At 46.3% G+C, this 23,031-nt stretch overlaps 1 protein-coding gene across 4 annotated transcripts in view; it reads left to right on the forward strand.

Moving 5' to 3' along the window:
• The window catches only part of LOC109903512 (AT-rich interactive domain-containing protein 1A), a 68,216-nt gene that overhangs the window by 18,448 nt on the left and 26,737 nt on the right, over positions 1 to 23,031 (forward strand). For all 4 annotated transcript variants that reach the window (XM_031788726.1, XM_031788727.1, XM_020500278.2 and 1 more), the window contains exons 2-4: positions 11,887 to 12,114; positions 16,165 to 16,821; positions 16,999 to 17,115. In XM_031788726.1, the coding sequence (XP_031644586.1) occupies positions 11,899 to 12,114; positions 16,165 to 16,821; positions 16,999 to 17,115 (990 nt within the window). In that variant the 5' untranslated portion in view covers positions 11,887 to 11,898. The remainder of the gene's footprint in view (positions 1 to 11,886; positions 12,115 to 16,164; positions 16,822 to 16,998; positions 17,116 to 23,031) is intronic.

Raw genomic sequence — 23,031 nt, forward strand, 5'->3', positions numbered from 1 at the left:
CATGATGCCTCGTGGAATACCTGTCTTAAAGACACCTATCAAATCAAATTTAATTTGTTATAGGTGCCGAATACAACAGGTGTAGTAGACCTTAACATGAAATTCTTACTTACAAGCCCTTAACAAACAAAGCAGTTAAAGAAATAGAGTTAAGAAAATATTTACTAAATAAACTGAAATAATTTTTGTTATCAAATCACATAACACAAGAAAATTACATAACAATAACGAGGCTATATACAGGGGGTACTGGTACCGAGTCAATATGCGTGGGTATAGGTTAGTCGAGGTCATTTGTAAAGTGACTATGCATAGATAATAAACAGAGAGTAGCAGTAGTGTAAAAACAGGGTGAGGGGGGTCAATTTAAATAGTCTGGGTGGCCATTTGATTAATTGTTCAGCAGTCTTATGGCTTGGGGGTTGACACTGTTAATGAGCCTTTTGGTCCTAGACCTGGTAGCTAGGTCATGCATCTAGCTACCAATCATGAAGCGTGTTACATTTATTGTAGCATTAGTGTCAATACAGTACAGCTTCAATGCTCCTCATTGTGGCAATGTCATATCAGCTAGTGTCAATTCAGTCAAAAATGAAATGGCATTTTATCCTCTAGACGGTCAGATGCCGAGCAGTTGTCGTACCAGACGGTGATGCAACCGGTCAGGATGCTCTCCATGGTGCAGCTATAGAACTTTTTGAGGATCTGGGGACCCATGCCAAATCTTTTCAGTCTCGTGAGGGGAAAAGGTGTTGTCGTGCCCTCTTCACAACTGTCTCTCAACCTGCTCCATATCAGCCTTCGTCGATGTTAATGGAGGCCTGTTCGCCCCTCCTTTTCCTATAGTAAACTATCAGCTCCTTTTTGTCTGGCTCACATTGAGGAAGTGGTTGTTGTCCTGGCACCACACTGCCAGGTCTCTGACCTCCTCCCTATAGGCTGTCTCGTTGTTGGTGATCAGGCCTACCACTGTTGTGTCGTCAGCAAACCTAATGAAGGTGTTGGAGTCGTGCTTGGCCACGCAGTCGTGGGTGAACAGGGAGTACAGGAGGGAACTAAGCATGCACCCCAGAGGGGCCCCAGTGTTGCGGATAAGCGTTGCAGATGTTTTTGCATACCCTTACCACCGGTGGGCGGCCCGGCGGATGTCCAGGATCCAGTTGCAGAGGGAGGTGTTTAGTCCCAGGGTCCTTAGCTTAGTGATGAGCTTTGTGGGCACTATGGTGTTGAACGCTGAGCTGTAGTCAATGAACAGCATTCTCACATAGGTGTTCCTTTTGTCCAGGTGGGAAAGGGTAGTGTGGAATGCGATTGAGATTGCGTCATCTGTGGATCTGTTGGGGCGATATGCGAATTGGAGTGGGTCTAGGGTTTCTGGCATGATGGCGTTGATGTGAGCAATGACCAGCATTTCAAAGCACTTCAGGCTACTGACGTGAGTGCTGCAGGCGGTAATCATTTAGGCAGGTTACCATTGCTTTCTTGGGCACAGGGACTATGTTGGTCTGCTTAAAACAGGCAGGTATTACAGACTCGGTCAGGTAGAGGTTGAAAATGTCAGTGAAGACACCTGCCAGTTGGTCCGGGCATGCTTTGAGTACGCGCCCTGGGAATCCGTCTGGCCCTGTGGCTTTATGAATGTTGACCTCTTTAAAGGTCTTGATCACATTAGCTACGGAAAGCGTGATCAAACAGTCATCTGGGATAGCTGGTGCTCTCATTCATGCTTCAGTGTTGCTTGCCTCGAAGCAAGCATAAAAGGCAATTAGCTCGTCTGGTAGGTTCACGTCACTGGGAAGACCACTGCTGGGTTTCCCTTTGTAATCCGTAATATTTTTCAAGCCCTGCCACATCTGAGGAGCTCTGAGCCGGTGTGGTAGGATTAAATCTTAGTCCTGTATTGACGCTTTGCCTGTTTGATGGTTCGTCTAAGGGCGTAGCGGGATTTCTTATAAGCATCCAGATTAGTGTCCCGCTCCATGAAAGCGGCAGCTCTAGCCTTTAGCTCGGTGCTGCTGTTGCCTGTAACCCATGGCTTCTGGTTGGGAAATGTATGTACGGGCACTGTGGGGATGACATTGTCGATGCACTTATTGATGAAGCCGGTGACTGCGGTGGTATACTCGATGCCATTGCATGAATCATGGAACATAGTCCAGTCTGTGCTAGCAAAACAATCCTGTAGCTTAGCATGTGTGTCATCTGACCACTGTCGTATTGAGCGAGTTACAGTTACTTCCCGCTTTAGTTTTTGCTTGTAAGCAGGAATCAGGGAGATAGAATTATGGTCAGATTTGTCAAATGGAGGCAGAGGGAGAGCTTTGTACACGTCGCTGTGTGTGGAGTAAAGGTGGTGTGGTTTTTCCCCCCTCTCCCCTCTGGTTGCACGTGACATGCTGGTAGAAATGAGGTAAAACGGATTTAAGTTTGCCTTCATTAAAGTTGGTTCTTTCTCTCAGGTGTTTGCAGACTCCTGTTAATTCTCCTCTATGCAGGCTGTGTAGTGGACAATTTAATACCCAGGACTGCAATTTGTGATTCATTCAGCCACGGTTCTGCATGTGGAGATGCTGGAAATTCAAAGAAATTAGAATTATGCAGTTTCAAGTGGCAATCTCCTCTGAGAGACTTGTGTTAAATCAAGTTATGTTGTTAAAATCCGATCTGTGATTGACAGATGTTATTCTCGAATTGTGCTGCTCACATAAACTCGTGCTCCAACGGTTGATACACCAGAATAGAAATGCTTTTGCCTCTCCTCAGCTCCCTAGATGCCTTTTCATTAATTTGCTGTGCCTGCCTAGGCTACAATATCACTGTTACTGACTTTTAATGCCTTTAAGTTGTTTCTGTATTTGGTGTTCATGCATTTCTATAGATCTGTGGACAGAGTTCACCACTGTATTTCCCTGCTCTATGGCCAGGTTGTTAGGGGGGTGGTGCTGAGACTGTGGGACTTGGAGTAGATGGCAAAATAGTTTTTCCTTTCTGCTGTGCTTGCTCTTTTGGGGTCTCGTCTCAATTACGGCAAAGCACTTTGTGACAAATGTTGCTTTTAATTAATTAATTTATTGATTGATGGAGAAGCCAATTGCTTGATTAAGATCGGTTGAGGCAAAGATGAAGCTGTGAGAGATGTCTAACCTAATATCAGTGGGCTAATTGGTCCCTTTGGTTGTAAAACCTAGCCTAACGGTTGACTCTGATGTCTGCCGACAAACAGACCCAGTTGTTTTCTGGGAGAGAACCGTGTGTCAGGCTGAAATCAAATCTGGTTAGTGTCCATTTACTTTGACAATAAAAACCTTAAATAATAGTATCTACCAACGTGGACATATGGTAGTGATCCACACAGTACATTCAGTTAAAGGTTGTGTCTGTCTGTGGTATTGAAGTTTGACTGAGGGCCTTGATGTGATAGTGGACCAAAGTCCAAGTGAAGTCTCCGTTCGACCGGCTTTGGTCTGTTTCCCTGCACTATGAACTTGCCTGCCCATACTGACGGGTGATGACTTCAATTTGTGGAATCTTATAGGTAAATATTGATAGGAGCATGATCACCGATTTTTAAGGTGAATGTTGTCAATCTCTGTAACCAAGATGTACTGGAGAGGGCCAGAGTTGAGAAACACTGCTGTAGCCGGTGAGGTGGTGTGCTGTGTAGCCAGTGGACTGGACAGGAGGTGTGTTCTGCTGTATTCTGGCTGTGCATTCAAAGATTCTCTCTGCTAATTTCTCTCCCTCTCCGTCTGCAGTGCTGAGTAGTGATTAGCCACACGGCCAGGACAGCACGCTGCCTCATAACACTCTGTTTGTGTGTGCACACCCTGTGTGACGGGCTGGTGTGTGTGTTTGTGTGTGAGTGAGGGAGAAAGAGTAAGTGTCAGTGATACCCTGGGGGGGAGGGTGTTTTTGTGAATGATCTTTGGCTGCCTGTGACAGCTGTGTGTGTGTGTGTGTGTCCTTGGCAGTGTGTGTCTGTGTGTTCCTGTGTGGCAGAAGCCTCAGGAGGATCCTCTCTCAGTAACCTGCTCCACGTGCCACCAGCCATCCGTCTCTTCTCTTCAGTAACACGGTACTGAAGTCTTTCTCCATCCCTGAAACAACAGTCTAGGAGGTGGCGCAAACGAAGGATAGTCTCTCCCGTCTTCATTTATTTACTGTGACCCTACATTATTCTCTCATTCCACACGTTGTGTCCACCGTTGTTACCTACCTTCATCAGTTCACTTTGTACCTGTTTTTCCCCATCCTCAAAACATTCACTCTCCTTGTACTTGTACCAGCCACTGCCCTTAGAGCAGTGGTATGGGATTGGGACCATGCTAGTGGTCTACCACTAGGTGAAGCATACAAGGTGTGCAGCTTAAAACATAAATGCTAGCATTTATTTAAAACTACGCACAAAAAAAGAAAAAAGAAAGGCAAACTCATTGAAAATGTTGTCAAATTCCTCTTGTCTCTCCATGTTTGGACAAAATGTTGAACTTGGGCTGTTACTCTGGTCCAGGTTGGAATGTACAGCTAATTAAAGCATCGAATTGTCAAAAAACATTTTTTTCAAAATGCACTAGATTAGAATATGCCTCTCTCCTAGCTAGCGCGGTGCTGCAGACTTTATTTGCATAACGTATTGTGTGTGTTATGGAGAAACAGGTTAACCTTTAAATGTGTGGCTGTTGAGGGGGGAATGGCGTCTCAGTTGTTGATTCTGGGGGGGTAGGTAGATTGTTACTGTACCTCACATCTTTTCATACACAGCTCTGCTCAGGACTCAGGCTAGCTCTCTGTGCTAAAATGCCATTGGCTTCATGAGGGGTGGGAAAGCAGACGTTGGAGGGTTTTCTTGCAATGCATTTTGGGGAATAACATCATTGACCAGGTTAAAGTTAAATGGTACAGTTACTGGTAGGGCAAGGCAACTACCATTTTCTTCTTCTGAAACCTGTTAGTACCATTTCTCCTTGGGTCTCGGCCTCCACCAGCATGTAGTCCAGGTCCAGGTGTAGGTGTGGCAGGCTGCAGCGTTTATCTCCTGCTATGCACCAACCTCTCCACGACCCCAGAATTTGCATGCCTCAGGCCTAACTATGGCTTAACGAAGTATGTGTATCGCTAACTGTTGGTGCTTCGTTCCATTGAAGCACTGGATGTGCAAATTCACCAGTCCAACGGTTCTACTCCCCCTCTGAGGCAGGCTTACCTACACCGGCGACCAACTACCAGTACTTGAGTCAGTTGAGACTAGGGGGAATGACATCACTGTCAGTCAGGTGTTGTGTGACTAAGAGTGTTAGTGGGTTAGGCTTGTGACCCAGCCAGTTCCTTAAGCACCTTCTGTTCCTCTCTGCCTGCCTGGCTTGGCCCCGCTGGCTTTGTTCAGATGGTTATTTCAGGCATGTAAATGGTAGTATAGTGACTGAGTGACACACTTATTATCGTAAGGTGTCATCCATGCCAGGCCACTGTGGTCATCGTGGCTGATAGTCAGGCTGGCATAAACACTGAGGACATCATCTGACCTGTGGCCATATGGCTCGGACGTCTTTGGCTGATGCATAAAACAGGCCCACTCTACGGGTTAAAATAAAGGTTAGCCTAATGTGCCACATTGATTTTAACCACTAACCCTAATCATGACATTACCCCTAAAACTAAGCCAAAATAATTCCTTATTAGCTGCTTATATGTCTTCACTTCTGGGTTGGTGACAATGGCGTGGCCAATGAAATTCGAGCAGAGGTGGGATGTTGGTTGACCAATCAAAAAGCAGAATTATTCTAAACTTTGGTTGTATATGGCGTGAGCCTGTTTAATTTCTTCCTCAGTCCAACCACCAGCAGCCCCAGCCTCACTACAGGTCAGGAATGGTGATCTGGCTAGAAGATGGGTCTGACAGTAACAGGTTAATGTTCTGCAGTGGAGGGTCTTGTTCAATATCTTCTATCATTGACCTAATACCATGCTTCCTATAGAAGAAGGAAAAAGTCAGAACAAATACCATAAAAAAAATAAGAAGATTTATTTAACCTTTTAACTAGGCAAGTCAGTTAAGAACAAATTCTTATTTTCAATGACGGTTCAGGGGCAGAACGACAGATTTTTTTACCTTGTCAGCTTGGGGGTTAGATTTTGCAACCTTTCAGTTACTAGTCCAACGCTCTAACCACTAGGCTACCTGCCACCCCATTTCCTCTGTCAAATGGGAGAATTATTTGTTGTCGCTGAATAGATAGAAGAAAGTCAGACAATTTGATCTGTAATATTGTGTTTAATGTCTGACGGCGGCCGCTTTGTTCTTCTCTCAACTTAAGCCAGACAGTACTTTGCAGACCATATTTGGTTAATACTACATTTGAAGAAGGGTAGCCTATCTAGTCTAATAGCAGAGTTCAACATCCAGGTGGTTTGTCCTGTGGCCCTCTGGGCCGGTGCCAAGCGAAAGCAACCGGCCCGAATGAAGAAAATGACTAGGCCCCTCAGGATCAGCTCACAGGGAAGAGAATGGTGATCATAAGAGCATGCCATCTTTTATGTAGGTTTTAGGCTCAGAACTTAAGGCCTGGTAACCTTGTTTCATCCCGTTCGCTTCCAACGGGGTTGAAATGAAGCGTTTTTAATCTGTGGGGTGTGTGACCTGTTGTAGTTTTGTTTTGTTCTGTAGATCTTTAGAATTCTTGCGATCAGCTGGAGGAATATCTGTGTGTGTGTACTGCTGTATTAGCTGTGTGGTGCCTCAGACTCTCTGTCCACGTGTGTGTGCTCAGACCATAGGAGAGTTAAGCAGGAGAGGTTTTTCTTGTTTTATTCCAGAGACATGTGGCGGTCAGCTTGGAGTTCTAACCACTGCTGTTGTGTGGCAGGCCAGAACATGGCATGGGTTTAACTTTCCTTTTGTTTACATTTAGCTCTTTAACTGATATGGATGGTTGCAGACCCGCTCAGTGAAATTACTATTTGGCCCACCAGACATAATATTTTCTTTTAAAAATCAACGGGTAATCGACTGTTAATCGACATTGTTTTTCTTAGCGGTTGCGTTAGTTTGTAAAGTGTTTCACCAACTCTTGCTTTAGGCCTGTGATAGTCAGGGGAACAGGGATGGGGACTGACATACTGGTATAGAAAGTGTTCTTATGGTTATTCTTGCTCCTCTCCATACACTTTAGTGAAAGCAAAGAGTATTCTTTTTCCTTAGCATGTGTGAACACTCATTGGATTAGGCCTGTTCAGTAGGTTTGCAAGTTATTTCTTAGGCTCGAAGTAGCTGTTCTAAGTACCTTAACGTCCGTGTTTGATTGATATACTCAAAGCCAACCATGAAGTCTTGGGGTGTAAGTGACAGTGACGACCGTCTAAGGGGGCCCCTGAGTGAGTGTGTCGGTGTGTGCAGGGCTTTACAACAGAACAATAGTCTGTGTAGATCCTAGGCCATGTGGAGGATTAAATTAGCAGGACTTGTTTATCGTCTGCCCCAAGCCCATCTGTTTGAGTCCACCGTCACACACACACACACACATACACACACAGCACCAGTATCATCAGTCCCTCCACCACCCTCAAAGGCCAAGAGTGTTCTGGCTTTCCTCTATGCAGATTAGCCATGTGCTAATTGCATTTATTTATTTTTAGGGGGAAAGAGGAAAAAGGTGGGAGGAGTTTCCTTAAAGCGATTGATTAGATGACTGGGCAGAGAGCAAGGGAGGGACAGTGTGGAGTAGAGAGGGAGGGACAGACAGAGGGGGACAGTGTGGTGGAGAGGGGGACAGTGTGGTGGAGAGGGGGACAGTGTGGTGGAGAGGGGGACAGAGTGTGGAGAGCGCTGTATATAGCCATATGACATTTAAAATGTCTTTATTCTTTTGGAACTTCTGTGAGTGCATTGTTTACTGTACATTTTTGTCTACTTCTTGCTTTGGCAATAAAGGCCTTGAATTGAAATTGAAATTCAGAGGGACCGTGCGGGGGAGAGAGGGAGAGAACCATGTGGGGTAGAGCGAGAGAGAGCGGATCTTCTGGGGTACAGAGAGGGAGGGAGAGAACCGTGTGGGGTAGAGCGAGAGAGAGCAGACCTTCTGGGGTAGAGAGGGAGGGAGAGAACCGTGTGGGGTAGAGCGAGAGAGAGCGGACCTTCTGGGGTAGAGAGAGAGAGCGAGAGGGAGAGAACCGTGTGGGGTAGAGTGAGAGAGAGCGGACCTTCTGGGGTAGAGAGGGAGGGAGGGAGAGAACCGTGTGGGGTAGAGAGAGGGAGGGAGAGAACCGTGTGGGGTAGAGGGAGGGAGGGAGAGAACCGTGTGGGGTAGAGAGAGAGGGAGAGAACCGTGTGGGGTAGAGCGAGGGAGGGAGAGAACCGTGTGGGGTAGAGAGAGGGAGGGAGAGAACCGTGTGGGGTAGAGCGAGGGAGGGAGAGAACCGTGTGGGGTAGAGCGAGGGAGGGAGAGAACCGTGTGGGGTAGAGCGAGGGAGGGAGAGAACCGTGTGGGGTAGAGAGAGGGAGGGAGAGAACCGTGTGGGGTAGAGCGAGGGAGGGAGAGAACCGTGTGGGGTAGAGCGAGAGAGAGCGGACCTTCTGGGGTACAGAGAGGGAGGGAGAGAACCGTGTGGGGTAGAGCGAGAGAGAGCGGACCTTCTGGGGTAGAGAGGGGGAGGGAGAGAACCGTGTGGGGTAGAGCGAGAGAGAGCGGACCTTCTGGGGTAGAGAGAGCGAGAGAGAGGGAGGGAGAGAACCGTGTGGGGTAGAGCGAGAGAGAGCGGACCTTCTGGGGTAGAGAGAGGGAGGGAGAGAACCGTGTGGGGTAAAGCGAGAGAGAGCGGACCTTCTGGGGTAGAGAGAGAGAGAGAGGGAGGGAGAGAACAGTGTGGGGTAGAGCGAGAGAGAGGGAGGGAGAGAACCGTGTGGGGTAGAGCGAGAGAGAGCGGACCTTCTGAGGTAGAGAGGGAGGGAGAGAACCGTGTGGGGTAGAGCGAGAGAGAGCGGACCTTCTGGGGTAGAGAGAGAGCGAGAGGGGTAGAGCGAGGGAGGGAGAGAACCGTGTGGGGTAGAGCGAGGGAGGGAGAGAACCGTGTGGGGTAGAGCGAGGGAGGGAGAGAACCGTGTGGGGTAGAGCGAGGGAGGGAGAGAGTCTCTAGACTGTCATAAACCTTTGAACGTCTCCAGCCACTATCTCTTTACTGTCGTTCTCACCAGTCAGTTTAGAAGTGAACACACTTGCACATGATCTCAGAATGCAGGCTACACAACAGCAACAAACATGCCTCTGCAAACTCATCTGACCTCACAATACCATGTCACGATACTTAGGTGCCGACACCATGTATAAATGTTCCAAACATATTGCTCACCATATGCCTGCTGTAGAGAGACGAGGGAGTTTGATCAGTGCTGAAAACATGTTGGCTCACTTAAAAAAAAAAAAAGATGGAGAACAAGCTATAGGATGAAAAATAACGCTGTTTTGGTGCAGGTAGTGCCAACTAGCGCTAGCTAATGCTAGGCCTACCTACAGTAGCACCATTCATTTTTTTTGTGCAAATTAATGGTTTGAGACAAATATGAAAATTGTAGGATTCGTTAATGGCTATTGTCAAATTAACCATGACGAAAGAAGTAGAGGACATCAATTGATTTATGACACGTTGAAATACCAACCTTCGTGTGTCTGTAATTCTATTCACAGTACTCCATAGGTGAGTTAAGGAGCAGAATGCCATAACAATCCTTGACCTCCATCCAGGAGAATGAAAAGACAAGCATCTCTCTCTCGCACACGCCGCAAGGGGATCCCTAGGGCCTCGGACTCAGATTGGGCAGTATGTATGTGTGTGTCAGACATTTGAACAACTTCAACAATATAAGGAAATGCTTGCAAGTAAACCGATCAATGAAAGAATGGTATAGATGGTCAGTCACCTGACTGGGGTTGGATGACACTCCAGTGAGGCTGGTAAACTAATGACTGTGATTTTGTTTTTATCTATTTGAACAAATAAAACCATTTTAAAACGTCAAACCTGAAAGTGGTTGCAGACAGTATTTACCTTTTCTAGCCAGAGGACTACTAGAGGGTCGTGTGGCTGGCTGCCTCTGCACATCCAGTCAGACTCCGAGAAAGACTGGGTTAAAAGTGCGGTCACAGGAGAATAGCTCCCTGTGGTGGGGTCCTGTAATGACCCTAGGGAGTATAGTAACACACATACTCTCTGTCTGTGAACCTGGGGTAGCCCTGGAGAGAGAGGCCTGCCCTGTGGGTGACTGGGCTGGCTGGAGGTAAAATGTGGAGTGGATGAATGTGTTATCTCCTTATGCTGACCCCACCCCCCATGGGACCAGTTCCCTAGCCTCTCCCACATACCGCCAGTGTCATTCATACGGTGCCAAAACGGCGTTATTAAAGCAGGAAGAGAGGAGAGGAGCCAGTCTCTGGCCCAGGTTCAAACGTTATACAGCTGGGACCTGTTATGTTTCAGGCACACTGCCCTCTCCCTCCTCTCTGGTCTGGGCTATAAATACATTATGGTTGTCTTCCTATAACCAGGGACTGAGGTTTGATTTGGCAGGGGAAAACATGATGGATGAATAACCGTGGGAAACAGTGAGAAGGCCTTGTGTCTGTGTTGCCCACCTGTCTTGGTGTCCAAGAGGCTCAAGGTGTTGATGCCTGGTACTTCAAAGCAGCCTCTCTCTCTACTAGCATCCCCTCTCTGATTGTATGCTGGCGGTCGCCGCCAGTGGCATTTACATGAAAAGAGACAGACTGGCTTAGATGTATAAGAAAACAACAGGCATTGAAGTCAAATCAAGTGTTATGTCAGTAGCGTAGACAACAGGTGTAGACTAAGAGTGCAATGCTTTCATACGGGTCCTTTTCCAACAATGCAGATAAGAGTGGAGCAATACCAACTAGCCGCCATCAGCTCTCAGTAGTAGGGGAAACACTGCTGGTGGTATTCCACCAGTCCAGTCAAACTGACGCTTCAAACACACCGACCGCTCCGTTGCATTTTGGTACACCAGAATTACATTCATTTCCAAGTTTGCCTTGCAGCATTGCGTTTGCCAGGCGGTTGCAGTACGTTCGGGGGGTGGTGCATACGTTGGATTTATAGAAGGTAGGCGTCAAACTGTATGCGTAGACGGCTTGACAGAAATGGTAGCAGAAGGTGAATGTTGAACTTTTGTTGCACACATATCCAGATGATGCTGCTTACTATTTTGCACTATGACGCTGTGTTCAACGCATTACTGAGGCGTGTGTGTTTGTGTGTGAGACGCTGCCCCAGCCATGTGGCTCCCCCCGCCACTCCACCCCAGGTGCAGCCAAGGTCAGGCTCCTCTCCCATGATGTCTCTCTCCCCTCCAGTCCTCCAGCTGAGAGGTGGGCAGGCCTCCAGCCACCACAAACAGACGGACACTTCCATTTCCTCCAGATGATTTTCCTAGGAACTTTAACACTCCCCAACGTCGGAACGTAACATTATCCTCCTGCTGGCATTCTGATCTCCTGGGCAGTCAAATGCTCCTGGCGGAGGGATGGAGGGAGGATAGACTGGGCTCATTCATTCATGGCCAAGTTTTTTTTTTTTTGTGGGAAACTAATCCTGTTTTGTTAGCATTCTTTAGCTATACCCTCATAGGTTTCACTTTTCCCACCGGTGGCATGGCCTTGTTATGGGACCCCGGAGTGAGATCTCATGCAGTTTGTTTTTTAATTTTATTTTTTTATAATTCTAACTACAATTCATCACAATGTCACATTTTAATGAGTTCAGTTGGTTCAAATTATTGTATTCAGGGGTACAGTTATCGCAATGTTTGTTAAAAGATGGAAATAAACATATGAATGTCTTAAGTTTGGTTTCTTACTAGCCCTCTCCCCCTCTCTCCAGCCCCCCAGCCCTATGGACCAGGCAGGGAAGATGAGAGGCCAGGGGTATGGTGGAGTCAACCCCTACTCTCAGCAGCAAGGCCAGGGGCAGGGCCCTCCTCCGCCAGGGGCTCAACAGGGTGCCTCCTACCCAGGCCAGGGCTACGGACCCCCAGGGTCTCAGAGATACCCCATGGGCATGCAGGGACGCACCCCCGGCGGCATGGGTGGCATGCAATACGGACAACAGGTTGGTAACGTTTTTCTGTTGATCCTGCTCTTTCGCTCGCTCTCTCACGCTTTCGCTCGCTCTCTTTCTCGATCATCATACCCTCTGTCATCACACTTCCATGAAGTCACGGCTAAAATGGGTCTGTTAGTTTGATAGACAGTCACAGGCCTGTTGGGTGTTCTAAGCACCCTGTAGAGAAGACAAGTCCTGTCTCATTGTTACCTCTCACACAACCGCCACTTCAGGTGGGTTTGATGCAGGTCTTTTCTGCAACTCCTCGTGTTTTCTTTGAATCCTTGAGAGGGTAAGTGCACTGCTAGACACCACACAGCTTTTGTTTTCATTTTTCCCTCACCGGACTTGCTAGGCAAGGTCAGCTGCTCTTTTGAGTTACCAGAGAACAATACAACACTAATGTGCTGTGTTGTAAGTAGAGGTCGACCGATTTATGATTTTTCAACGCCGATAACGATTTATTGGAGGACCAAAAAAAGCCAATACCGTTTAATCGGCCGATTTTAAAAATAAAATAAATGTATTTGTAATAATGACAATTACAACCATACTGAATGAACACTTATTTTAATTCAATATAATACACCAATAAAATCAATTTAGCCTCAAATAAATAATGAAACATGTTCAATTTTGTTTAAATCATGCAAAAACAAAGGGTTGGAGAAGAAAGTAAAAGTGCTATATGTGCCATGTAAAAAAAGCTAACATTTAAGTTCCTTGCTCAGAACATGAGAACATATGTAAGCTGGTGGTTGCTTTTAACATGAGACTTCAATATTCCAAGTTAAGAGGTTTTAGGTTGTAGTTAATATACTATTTATAGGACTATTTCTCTCTACCATTTGTATTTCATAAACCTTTGACTATTGGATGTTCTTATAGGCACTTTAGTATTGCCAGTGTAACAGTATAGCTTCCGTCCCTCTCCTAGCCCCTACCTGGGCTCAAACCAGGAACACATCAACAACCGCCACCCTCGAAGTTACCCATCGCTCCACAAAATCCACGGCCCTTGCTGAGCAAGGGGAACAACTACTCCAAACGCTATTAGCGCGCACCCCTCTAACTAGCTAGCCATTTCACATTGGTTACACCAGCCTAATCTCGGGAGTTGATAGGCTTGTAAACAGCTCACTGCTTGAAGCATTGCGAAGAGCTGCTGGCAAAACGCACAAAATTGCTGTTTGAATGAATGCTTACGAGCCTGCTGCTGCCAACCATCGCTCAGTCAGACTGCTCTACTAAATATCAAATCATAGACTTAATTATAACATATTAACACACAGAAATACAAGCCTTTGGTCATTAAGTTGGTCGAATCCAGAAACTATCATTTCGAAAACGAAACGTTAATTATTTCAGTGAAATACAGAACCGTTCCGTATTTTATCTAATGGGTGGCATCCCTAAGTCTAAATATTGCTGTTACATTGTACAACCTTCAATGTTATGTCATAATTACGTAACGTTCTGGCAAATTAGTTCGCAATGAGTCAGGCGGCCCAAACTGCTGCATATACCCTGACACTGTTGCAGAGAAGTGACACAATTTACCTAGTTAAAAGAAATTAATGTTAGCAGGCAATATTACCTAAATATGCAGGTTTAAAAATATATACTTGTGTATTGATTTTAAGAAAGGCATTGATGTTTATGGTTAGGTACACGTTGGAGCAAAGATTCCTTTTTCGCAAATGCGCACCGCATCGATTATATGCAACACAGGACACGCTAGATAAACTAGTAATATCATCAACCATGTTGAAGCATTGTAATGATGAGTTAAAGGAGATGTTTTTTTTATTTTTTTTAAGTAACACAGAGACTTGATAGAATCAGTCATCGGATCATAATATAATCACCATAGTGATTATGATTGATTGTTTTTTACAAGATAAGTTTAATGCTAGCTAGCAACTTACCCTGGCTTCTTACTGCATTTACGTAACAGGCAGGCTCCTTGTGGAGTGCAATGAGAGGCAGGTGGTTAGAGCGTTGGACTAGTTAACTGTAAGGTTGCAAGATTGAATCCCCAAGCTGACAAGGTAAAAATCTGTCGTTCTGCCCCTGAACAAGGCAGTTAACCCACCGTTCCTAGGCCATCTTTGAAAATATTAAATAAAGGTGTTTAAAAAAAAGCATTTTTTAAATAAAAAAACGTCCAAATCGGCGTCCTAAAATACAGATTTCCGATTGTTATGAAAACTAGAAATCGGCCCTAATTAATCAGCCATTCCGATTTAATCGGTCGACCTCTAGCTGTAAGTGTTTTTACGTACAGGAAAGCCTCGCAAGACTACCAAGTGACTTTTTAAAGGGCAGCTATTAGAGTTTTTATTTAATCTTATTTAATATAGCCTAATGTATAAAAATACATGTTATATGTTAACTGCCGAATTTGATTGTTTTTCTAAAATCAATTTATTGTATTTTGTTAATTACAGTTGAAGTCGGAAGTTTACACACACTTAGGTTGGAGTCATTAAAACCTATTTTTCAACCACTCCACAAATGTCTTGTTAAACTATAGTTTTGGCAAGTCGGTTAGGAAATCTACTTTGTGCATGACACACTACATTTTTCCAACAATTGTTTACAGACAGATTATTTCACTTAATTCACTGTATCACAATTCCACTAAGTTGACTGTGCCTTTTAAACAGCTTGGAAAATTACAGAAAATTATGTCATGGCTTTAGAAGCTTCTGATAGGCAAGTTAACATCATTTGAGTCAATTGGACATGTACCTGTGGATGTATTTCAAGGCCTACCTTCAAACTCAGTGGCTCTTTGCTTGACATCATGGGAAAATCTAAAGAAATTAGCCAAGACCTCAGAAAAACATTGTAGACCTCAAGTCTGGTTCATCCTTGGGAGCAATTTCCAAACGCCTGAAGGTACCACGTTCATCTGTACAAACAATAGTACGCAAGTATAAACACCATGGGACCACGCAGCCATCATACCGCTCAGGAAGGAGATGCGTTCTGTCTTTTAAAGATGAACGTACTTTGGTGCGAAAAGAGCAAATCAATCCCAGAACAACAGCAAAGGACCCTGTGAAGATGCTGGAGGAAACCGGTACAAAAGTATCTATATCCACAGTTAAACGAGTCCTATATCGACATAACCTGAAAGACCGCTCAGCAAGGAAGAAGCCACTGTTCCAAAACTGCCATTAAAAAGCCAGACTCTCGGTTTGCAACTGCACATGGGGATAAACATTGTACTTTTTGGAGAAATGTCCTCTGGTCTGATGAAACAAAAATAGAACTGTTTGGCCATAATGACAATTATGTTTGGAGGAAAAAGGGGGAGGCTTGCAAGCCGAAGAACACCATCCCAACCGTGAAGCACAGGGGTGGCAGCATCATGTTGTGAGTGTGCTTTGCTGCAGGAGGGACTGGTGCACTTCATGAAATAGATGACATCATGAGGAAGAAAATTATGTGTATATAATGAAGCAACATCTCAAGACAGGAAGTCAGGAAGTTAAAGCTTGGTCGCGAATGGATCTTCCAAAATGGACAATGACCCCAAAGCATACTTCACAAAGCCCTGACCTCAATCCTATAGAAAATGTGTGTGCAGATCTGAAAAGGCGTGTGCTACAATGGAGGCCTACAAACCTGACTTAGTTACACCAGCTCTGTCAGGAGGAATGGGCCAAAATTCACCCAACTTATTGTGGGAAGCTTGTGAAAAGGCTACCTGAAACGTTTGACCCAAGTTAAACCATTTAAAGGCAATGCTACCAAATACTAATTGAGTGTATGTAAACTACTGACCCACTGGGAATGTGATGAAAGAAATTATAGCTGAAATAAATCATTCTCTCTACTATTATTCTGACATGTGGTGATCCTAACTGACCTAAGATGCAATTTTTACTAGGATTAAATGTCAGGAATTGTGAAAAACTGAGTTGAAATGTATTCGGCTAAGGTGAGTGTAAACTTCCTACTTCAGCTGTATGTGTATACAGGGACCCCTGATATAGATTGTAAAGACTCTAAATCTGTGATTACATTGCTGTTTGTCCTCTCTAGATGGCCGGCTATGGGCAGCAGGGTCCAGGGGGCTACGGTCAGCAGAGCCAGGGCTACTACGGCCAGCATGGCCCCCCACCACACGCTGGTCAGCAGCAGTCCCCCTACCCCCAGCAGGTCCACACCTCCCAGGGTCAGCCCTCAGCCCAACACAGCCAGCCTGGGGCCCCCGGCCCCTATCCCCAGGGCCAAGGCCCTCCGCAGGTGGGTCCACCTCAGATCCAGCCGCCCTACAACCAGGGACCGCAGGGCCAGGCCGTGCCTCAGGGTCAGGGCCCCCAGCCCAGCTACCCTCAGCAGCAAGGACCCCAAGGGCAAGGGCAGCAGCCTCCACAGCAGCAGCTCCCCTCGCAGCAGCAAGGACCCCCCCAGCAGCAAGAAAGGGTGGCCCCTCCACAGGCCCAGCCACCCCCGGGCCATCAACAACCCCCAGGCCACCAGCCCTCTCCAGGCCACCAGCCACCCCCTAGCCATGGTGGGCAGCAGCCACCCACAGGCCATCAGCCCTCCCCAGGCCCCCAGGGCCACCACCCCTCTCCAGGTCACGGTGGACCCCCCCAGCAGCAGGGTCAGTCTCAGCAGGGCCAGCCCTCACCCTACTCCCAGACCCCACCCCTGCAGCAGTCGCCCTTCCAGCGGTTTCCACCTCCACCGCAGGTAAATTACCACACCCCCGTTGAACTAAGACCTAGGCATAGCTTGGGGAGCTAACGTAAGTCAGCAGGGTTCCACGTCAGGGCGATGTCTTTTGAAATGGAAAAAGGAAGTGTAGGCTCCTCAGTCAACAGACGGTCATCTGTTTTTCCTCACCCTTTTTCCTCCCTCTGTCTTCAGGAGCTCTCCCAGGACTCGTTCAGCTCCCAGTCCAGTGCTCCCCCCTCCAACCAGCCCATGACTTCCACAAAGAGTGGAGCTGAGGACAGCATGCAGGGACGGCCTTCTAGCTTACCGGTGAGCCCTCCCAAGACATTAACGGTCTGTCACTCAACACACACGTACACACATTCTATCATTCTACCACTACAACAAACACTACCTCCCTGACTGTCAACTCAGCAGACCTCTTTCCCAGCACCTTATTTTAGCATATCCACCTCCTCTGGCCCAGCCCCCTCTGTTGGACTGGCTGCTGGCTGAGTTGACCTTGACTGTTCACATGGTAATAAGCTGGAACACAAACACACACACACGTCACGGTCTTTATAGACTCTCTCCTGGGTTGACAGTTATTCTGACGTGAGCGTTCCCACACTGCAGGGAGGAGTGGTGAATCAGGTCTCTGAGAGGAGAGGTAAGGCGAAAGGGCAGGTTTGTGGAGCTGTGGGACGAACAGAGGAGTTGAGTTGAGTAAAAGGCCACATTTACTGAAGCACAATTAACCTGTCTCGAGAAGCAGGTGAAAACATGTTCATGAGGTAAATAAAAAGTGATTTATATTTGATATTTTTCACTTTGAAATTGACCTTTTATTTCACCCCTAATTAATTAGCAAATGCTAATTCAAAGATAGCGGATTATGAAAGGAAAGGGTTTTGAACTTTCACTACTTCTCTCTCTGTGTGAAAAGGCGTAACACTCCAGTTGAAGTCAGTATCTGTGGTTGTTTATAGGTTGAGACAGAGAACACATATGACCTCATTCAAAGCGGCAGGGATAGAAGGTGAAAAATTAGATCGTTAATGAGATAATGAAAGTGAGGGGGAGCGATTGAGCAACACACGCTGAGGATGCGTTTCCCTCGTATTTATCCTATTTATTTATCTCGGGACTCAGCCATTGGCCAAGGAGGTTGTGTTTCCTGGGGATTCCCCCCATCGGCTGTGTGTGATTGGCTATGAGAGCCATTCATCTGGCAGAGGTCTGGACAAGCAGATTCCACATTGCCTGCCGCCCCCTCCTCCCCCTACCTTCCCCGTGGAGTGCACATGACAGAGTGTGCAGATTAGTCCCGCCAACTTTAGCCATGCTGCCTTTCAGCCTGCCACACACACACACACACACACACACACACACACACACGGCTGGCGGCTGGCGGCTGGCTGGCTAACACCTCAGCCAGAACAGTGGAGATACAACACTGATCGCCTCAGCTATATCATAAAGCCAGTGTTGCCTTAGCCAATGCCAAATGATAGCCCAACCGGAACAGATCACATTGCATAATTATAAACCACCAATGTCAGGTAGGTAGCTTTAGGACAGCTTAGGTCTACTGCCTTTTAAAATGAAACTTTTTTAAAAACTTAATTGTTCACACAATGTGGAAATTTCCATTTGGTTTCACCATAACATTTATGGTGAATTGATGAAACTTTAGCAAGGCAACCCCTCAGCCGTTGTACAAGCAGACTGGTCTGCTTGATCCAGGTGCTGACAACCAGTGTTTCTGTCTGCTGCATATTCCTGTGGGAATTCACAAGACTAACTGACAGACGATAGTCAAGCCCTGGTAGCACAACAACAACCAGCATGAGAAAATGGAAAAACAGCCAGGCAGCGAGGTTGAAACCAGATGGACGAGTTGAGCTGGTTCCTCGTTTGTTTTCAGCCAGGTTGCTAACGGAACTGCAAACACTCTCTCTCTCTCTCTCTCTCTCTCTCTCTGTGTTCAACATACTGTGTTACACATACCGCACTCTCTCTCTGTGTTCAACATACTGTGTTACACATACCACACTCTTCTTTTAATAAGGTTTTTATTTCCCACCGTGTTATCAGATCTTCAACCAAAACCTAATATTAGATTAAGGGAACATTTGTGAACAAATAACACATTGTTGATACTTTATTTATTTATTTAATTAACAAAGTTGTGTTACCTTTTAGCTGGTAATGACTGCAACCAAATGCTTCCTGTAGTTGTTGATCAGGCGGAATTTTGGTCCGCTTTTCCATGCAGAACTGCTTTAACACGGCGACGTGTGGCTTTTCAAGCAGGAAATGCTCGTTGCAGGTCCTGCCGCAACAGGTCTGGATTTTGACTAGGCCATTCCAAAACTTTTGTTTGCATTTCAGCCATTCTTATGTAGACTTCTTTGTGTGTTTTGTATCACTGTCTTCACTTCAGCTAAGACAGATGGCCTGACATTCTCTGATGCAGAGCAGAATTCAAGGTTCTTTCAGTGATGGTAAGTCGTCCAGGCCCACAGGCAGCAAAGCATCCCCAAAAACATCACACTACCACCACCATGCCTGACTGTTGGTATGAGTTCATTTCTGTGGAATGCAGTTTTTGGTTTTCACCAGACATAACGGGATCCATGTCGTCCAATAAGTTCCACTTTTGACTTCCAGGAGTCTTGATGATCATCCAGGTGCTCCCAGGTGCTTTTTTTGGCAATCTTCAGCTGACTTTTTGGACTACTTGGGTCCTGTCATGCATCAAGACCATGATCCAAAACACACGCCGTGAGAGAAAGGATTTAACCCTGCTTAGGTGGCTCTGACCCTGGGTCGTCTAGGCATCGGCTTGGCCTCGGGTTGGCTCCAGGCAGAGACATACCGGGGTCAGGGGGTCACTACTGTAGGAGCATAAGTTGAAGTCCTCTGGGTTATATGGATATTGTAATATCATTTACAAGGCCCATAGTTGACACATAAAACCCCAGACCTACACACAACACTGTATGTGTGTCTGTCACTGTATGTGTGTCTGTCACTGTATGTGTGTCTGTCACTGTGTGTGTGTGTGTGTCTGTCACTGTGTGTGTGTGTGTGTCTGTCACTGTGTGTGTGTGTGTGTCTGTCACTGTGTGTGTGTGTGTGTGTCTGTCACTGTGTATGTGTCTGTCACTGTGTGTGTGTGTGTGTCTGTGTGTGTGTGTGTGTCTGTCACTGTGTGTGTCTGTCACTGTGTGTGTCTGTCACTGTGTGTGTCTGTCACTGTGTGTGTCTGTCACTGTGTGTGTGTGTCTGTCACTGTGTGTGTCTGTCACTGTGTGTGTGTGTCTGTCACTGTGTGTGTGTGTGTGTGTGTCTGTCACTGTGTGTGTGTGTCTGTCACTGTGTGTGTGTGTGTGTCTGTCACTGTGTGTGTGTCTGTCACTGTGTGTGTGTGTGTGTGTGTCTGTCACTGTGTGTGTGTGTGTCTGTCACTGTGTGTGTGTGTGTGTGTGTGTGTCTGTCACTGTGTGTGTGTGTGTGTGTGTGTGTGTCTGTCACTGTGTGTGTGTGTGTGTGTGTGTGTGTGTGTGTGTGTGTGTGTGTGTGTGTGTGTGGCTGTCACTGTGTGTGTGGCTGTCACTGTGTGTGTGGCTGTCACTGTGTGTGTGGCTGTCACTGTGTGTGTGGCTGTCACTGTGTGTGTGGCTGTCACTGTGTGTGTGGCTGTCACTGTGTGTGTGTGTCTGTCACTGTGTGTGTGTGTGTGTGTCTGTCACTGTGTGTGTGTGTCTGTCACTGTGTGGAGGGGGAGGGTAGCGGTCTCAGTGTTGTCAATGTCAGGCAGTTCTTTCACTTTCCCTGGAAGTGACACTTCCTCTCCATGTCAGCCCTCTGTGGGAATGGGAAAGTCTACCCCCCCCCCCTCTCTTTTTTAATCTTCTCCTTGCCCTCTGAGAGTTTCTTTTGTACCCCTCCCAACGTGGGGCTAATCCCACTGACACTCCCACTGGTCTTGGTCTTTTGCCCCCGCTGCTAAGGATCCTAAGGACTCGGTGTGTGGGCACTGACTGACTGAAAGAGCTCTGGACTAGAGAGAGGAGGCGCAAGAGAGGGGAAGGTCACATGTTGGTCACACACTCGCTCTCTGTTGTTTTTCCGCCCTCTCTCTTTTCATCCCTCCCTTCCGCTTTTCCCCTTTTCTCATTAACAAGCGTTTCATCTGAAGTAGTTGATTCAGAACTTATACGATTCAGGGTCTGTGTTGTCCAGCGTGTTTGTGTGCAAGAGGAAAGCCCAATTGGGCCCCACCCTTAGATTCCTTCACACAGGAACTTGTGGCTTGCATCACTGTTAGCGGACCAACCCCATCTCCCAAACAGCTCCCATGACCTATAGTGTATGTTCCAAGTTCTCTCTACTCCTCTGCAGCAGTACAGCTTGTTTGTGCGACACAGCTCTGGCGCATTCTGCCTAGCAAGGCCGGACCACTTTTTCTCTCTCACCCTACTCAGCCCCAACCTTCCTTTTGGCTTTTGTTGGTTTGGCCAATTTTTAAAAATTTGAATAGGTGGCAATGTAACCAATCACAACCCTCCTTTTACATCATTGCAAGTCCTGCAAATCGATTATACACATTCACTCTGTTGGTAATGCAGACAAATCCGATCATAACTCTAAAGGTAGCAGAGAGCCTACTATGGAACTTCAATTAGCCTGTAGATTATATTATGTCCAACAAGATGTTGAAACATTTACCCATTCAGAATGTCCATATTTTCAATAAATGTATATAATATTTTAAAAAAATTGAAATCAAAATACTACTCTTATTACAGAACAAATTATTATTTTACAATGACGTCCAAACCCTCCCCTAACCCGGACAATGCTGGGCCAATTGTGCGCCACCCTATGGGACTCCCGATCACGGCCGGTTGTGATACAGCCCAGGATCGAACCAGGGTCTGTAGTGACGCCTCTAGCACTGAGATGGAGTGCCTTAGACCGCTGCGCCACTCAGGAGTCCATATAAAGCTTCATATGACACGTTTGCTTTGTAGCACGTACTCCATAAAACATGGAGTCTTAAAGGAGGCCCGGTAATGCCAAAATGTCATAAATATGCTAATGTTGATTATTTCTATATTATGCTTTTAGATACAAATGTCAACAATCCTTCCTCCAAAGGACCATTCTATAGATTAACTGTTGTGATCATGTTCTTTTTTGTCCTGGTTTTGTAAGGAATCACCCTCTGTCTCTGTGTGTGTAAATCAGCTTCGGCTCAGCCTTATTTTGCGAACATCTCTCTCTGCTCTGCCTGTCGTTGCAGTATTCAGTGTCCTGGGCGTATTTCCTGTTGCTATTCTGGGGCCAGAGCTTCCTGTGCCCACGTGTCTTATTCAGATTCCTGGGTTGACTGCCTCTCTCGGTTTCTCTACTCTTTTTCTCTCACCCCTCTCTGCTCCCTCTCATTCTCTCTCTCTCGTACGTACATGATTTTTAATTAATGTACTTGAGAAAATTCAATCTGCTGATAATGTATTGTTTGAATTTGCCTCAGTGAATTGTTTTGGAGCTGGCTAACCCAGCTTGCTTTTTGCTCTTGTGCGCACATACGCGCACACTCTCTCACACTCTCTCTCACACACTCTCTCACACAAGCACGCCCCTCCCCCCTCCATTTCTGCTAGGCTGAGCTAGTTTTTCAGCACAAAGGCAGTGGCTGACTGCAGCACTGTCTATCCTCTCTGCTCCCTCTTTCTCTGTGGTGGTTGCTTGGACAGGGGGATTTTAGATGCACCAAAACAGCTCATTAAATTTTAAGTAATGCTCTTTTAGATTAAACCACCTTTTGTTGTTCTGCTCTGAGAAACGGTGGTTGGGTCAGTTAGTGAAGGGCTTTGGCAGCGCCCTCTAGTCTACTTTGGGTTGTTGCTGGGTGTCTGTCGTCGGTGGGAGGGGCGTTGCTCTGGAGAACAAGGCAGAGAAGCAAGCAGTCTGAATCAAATAAAATCACATTTTATTTATCACATGCACCGAATACAACTGGTTTAGACTTTACTGTGAAATGCTTGCTTATGAGCCCTTCCCAACGATGCAGTTTTAAAAATAAAATGGTAACACATGGAATAAAATAAAATACACAAGAATGAAGCTATATACAGGGAATACCAGATTAGTGTTTAGAGGTAGATAGGTACATGAAAGCAGGGTAAAGTGACTAGGCATCAGGATAGATAATAAGAGTAAAATAAAGAACAG

The sequence above is a fragment of the Oncorhynchus kisutch genome, linkage group LG14, assembly GCF_002021735.2.
Source record: "Oncorhynchus kisutch isolate 150728-3 linkage group LG14, Okis_V2, whole genome shotgun sequence".
In the NCBI taxonomy this organism is placed as follows: Eukaryota; Metazoa; Chordata; class Actinopteri; order Salmoniformes; family Salmonidae; genus Oncorhynchus; species Oncorhynchus kisutch.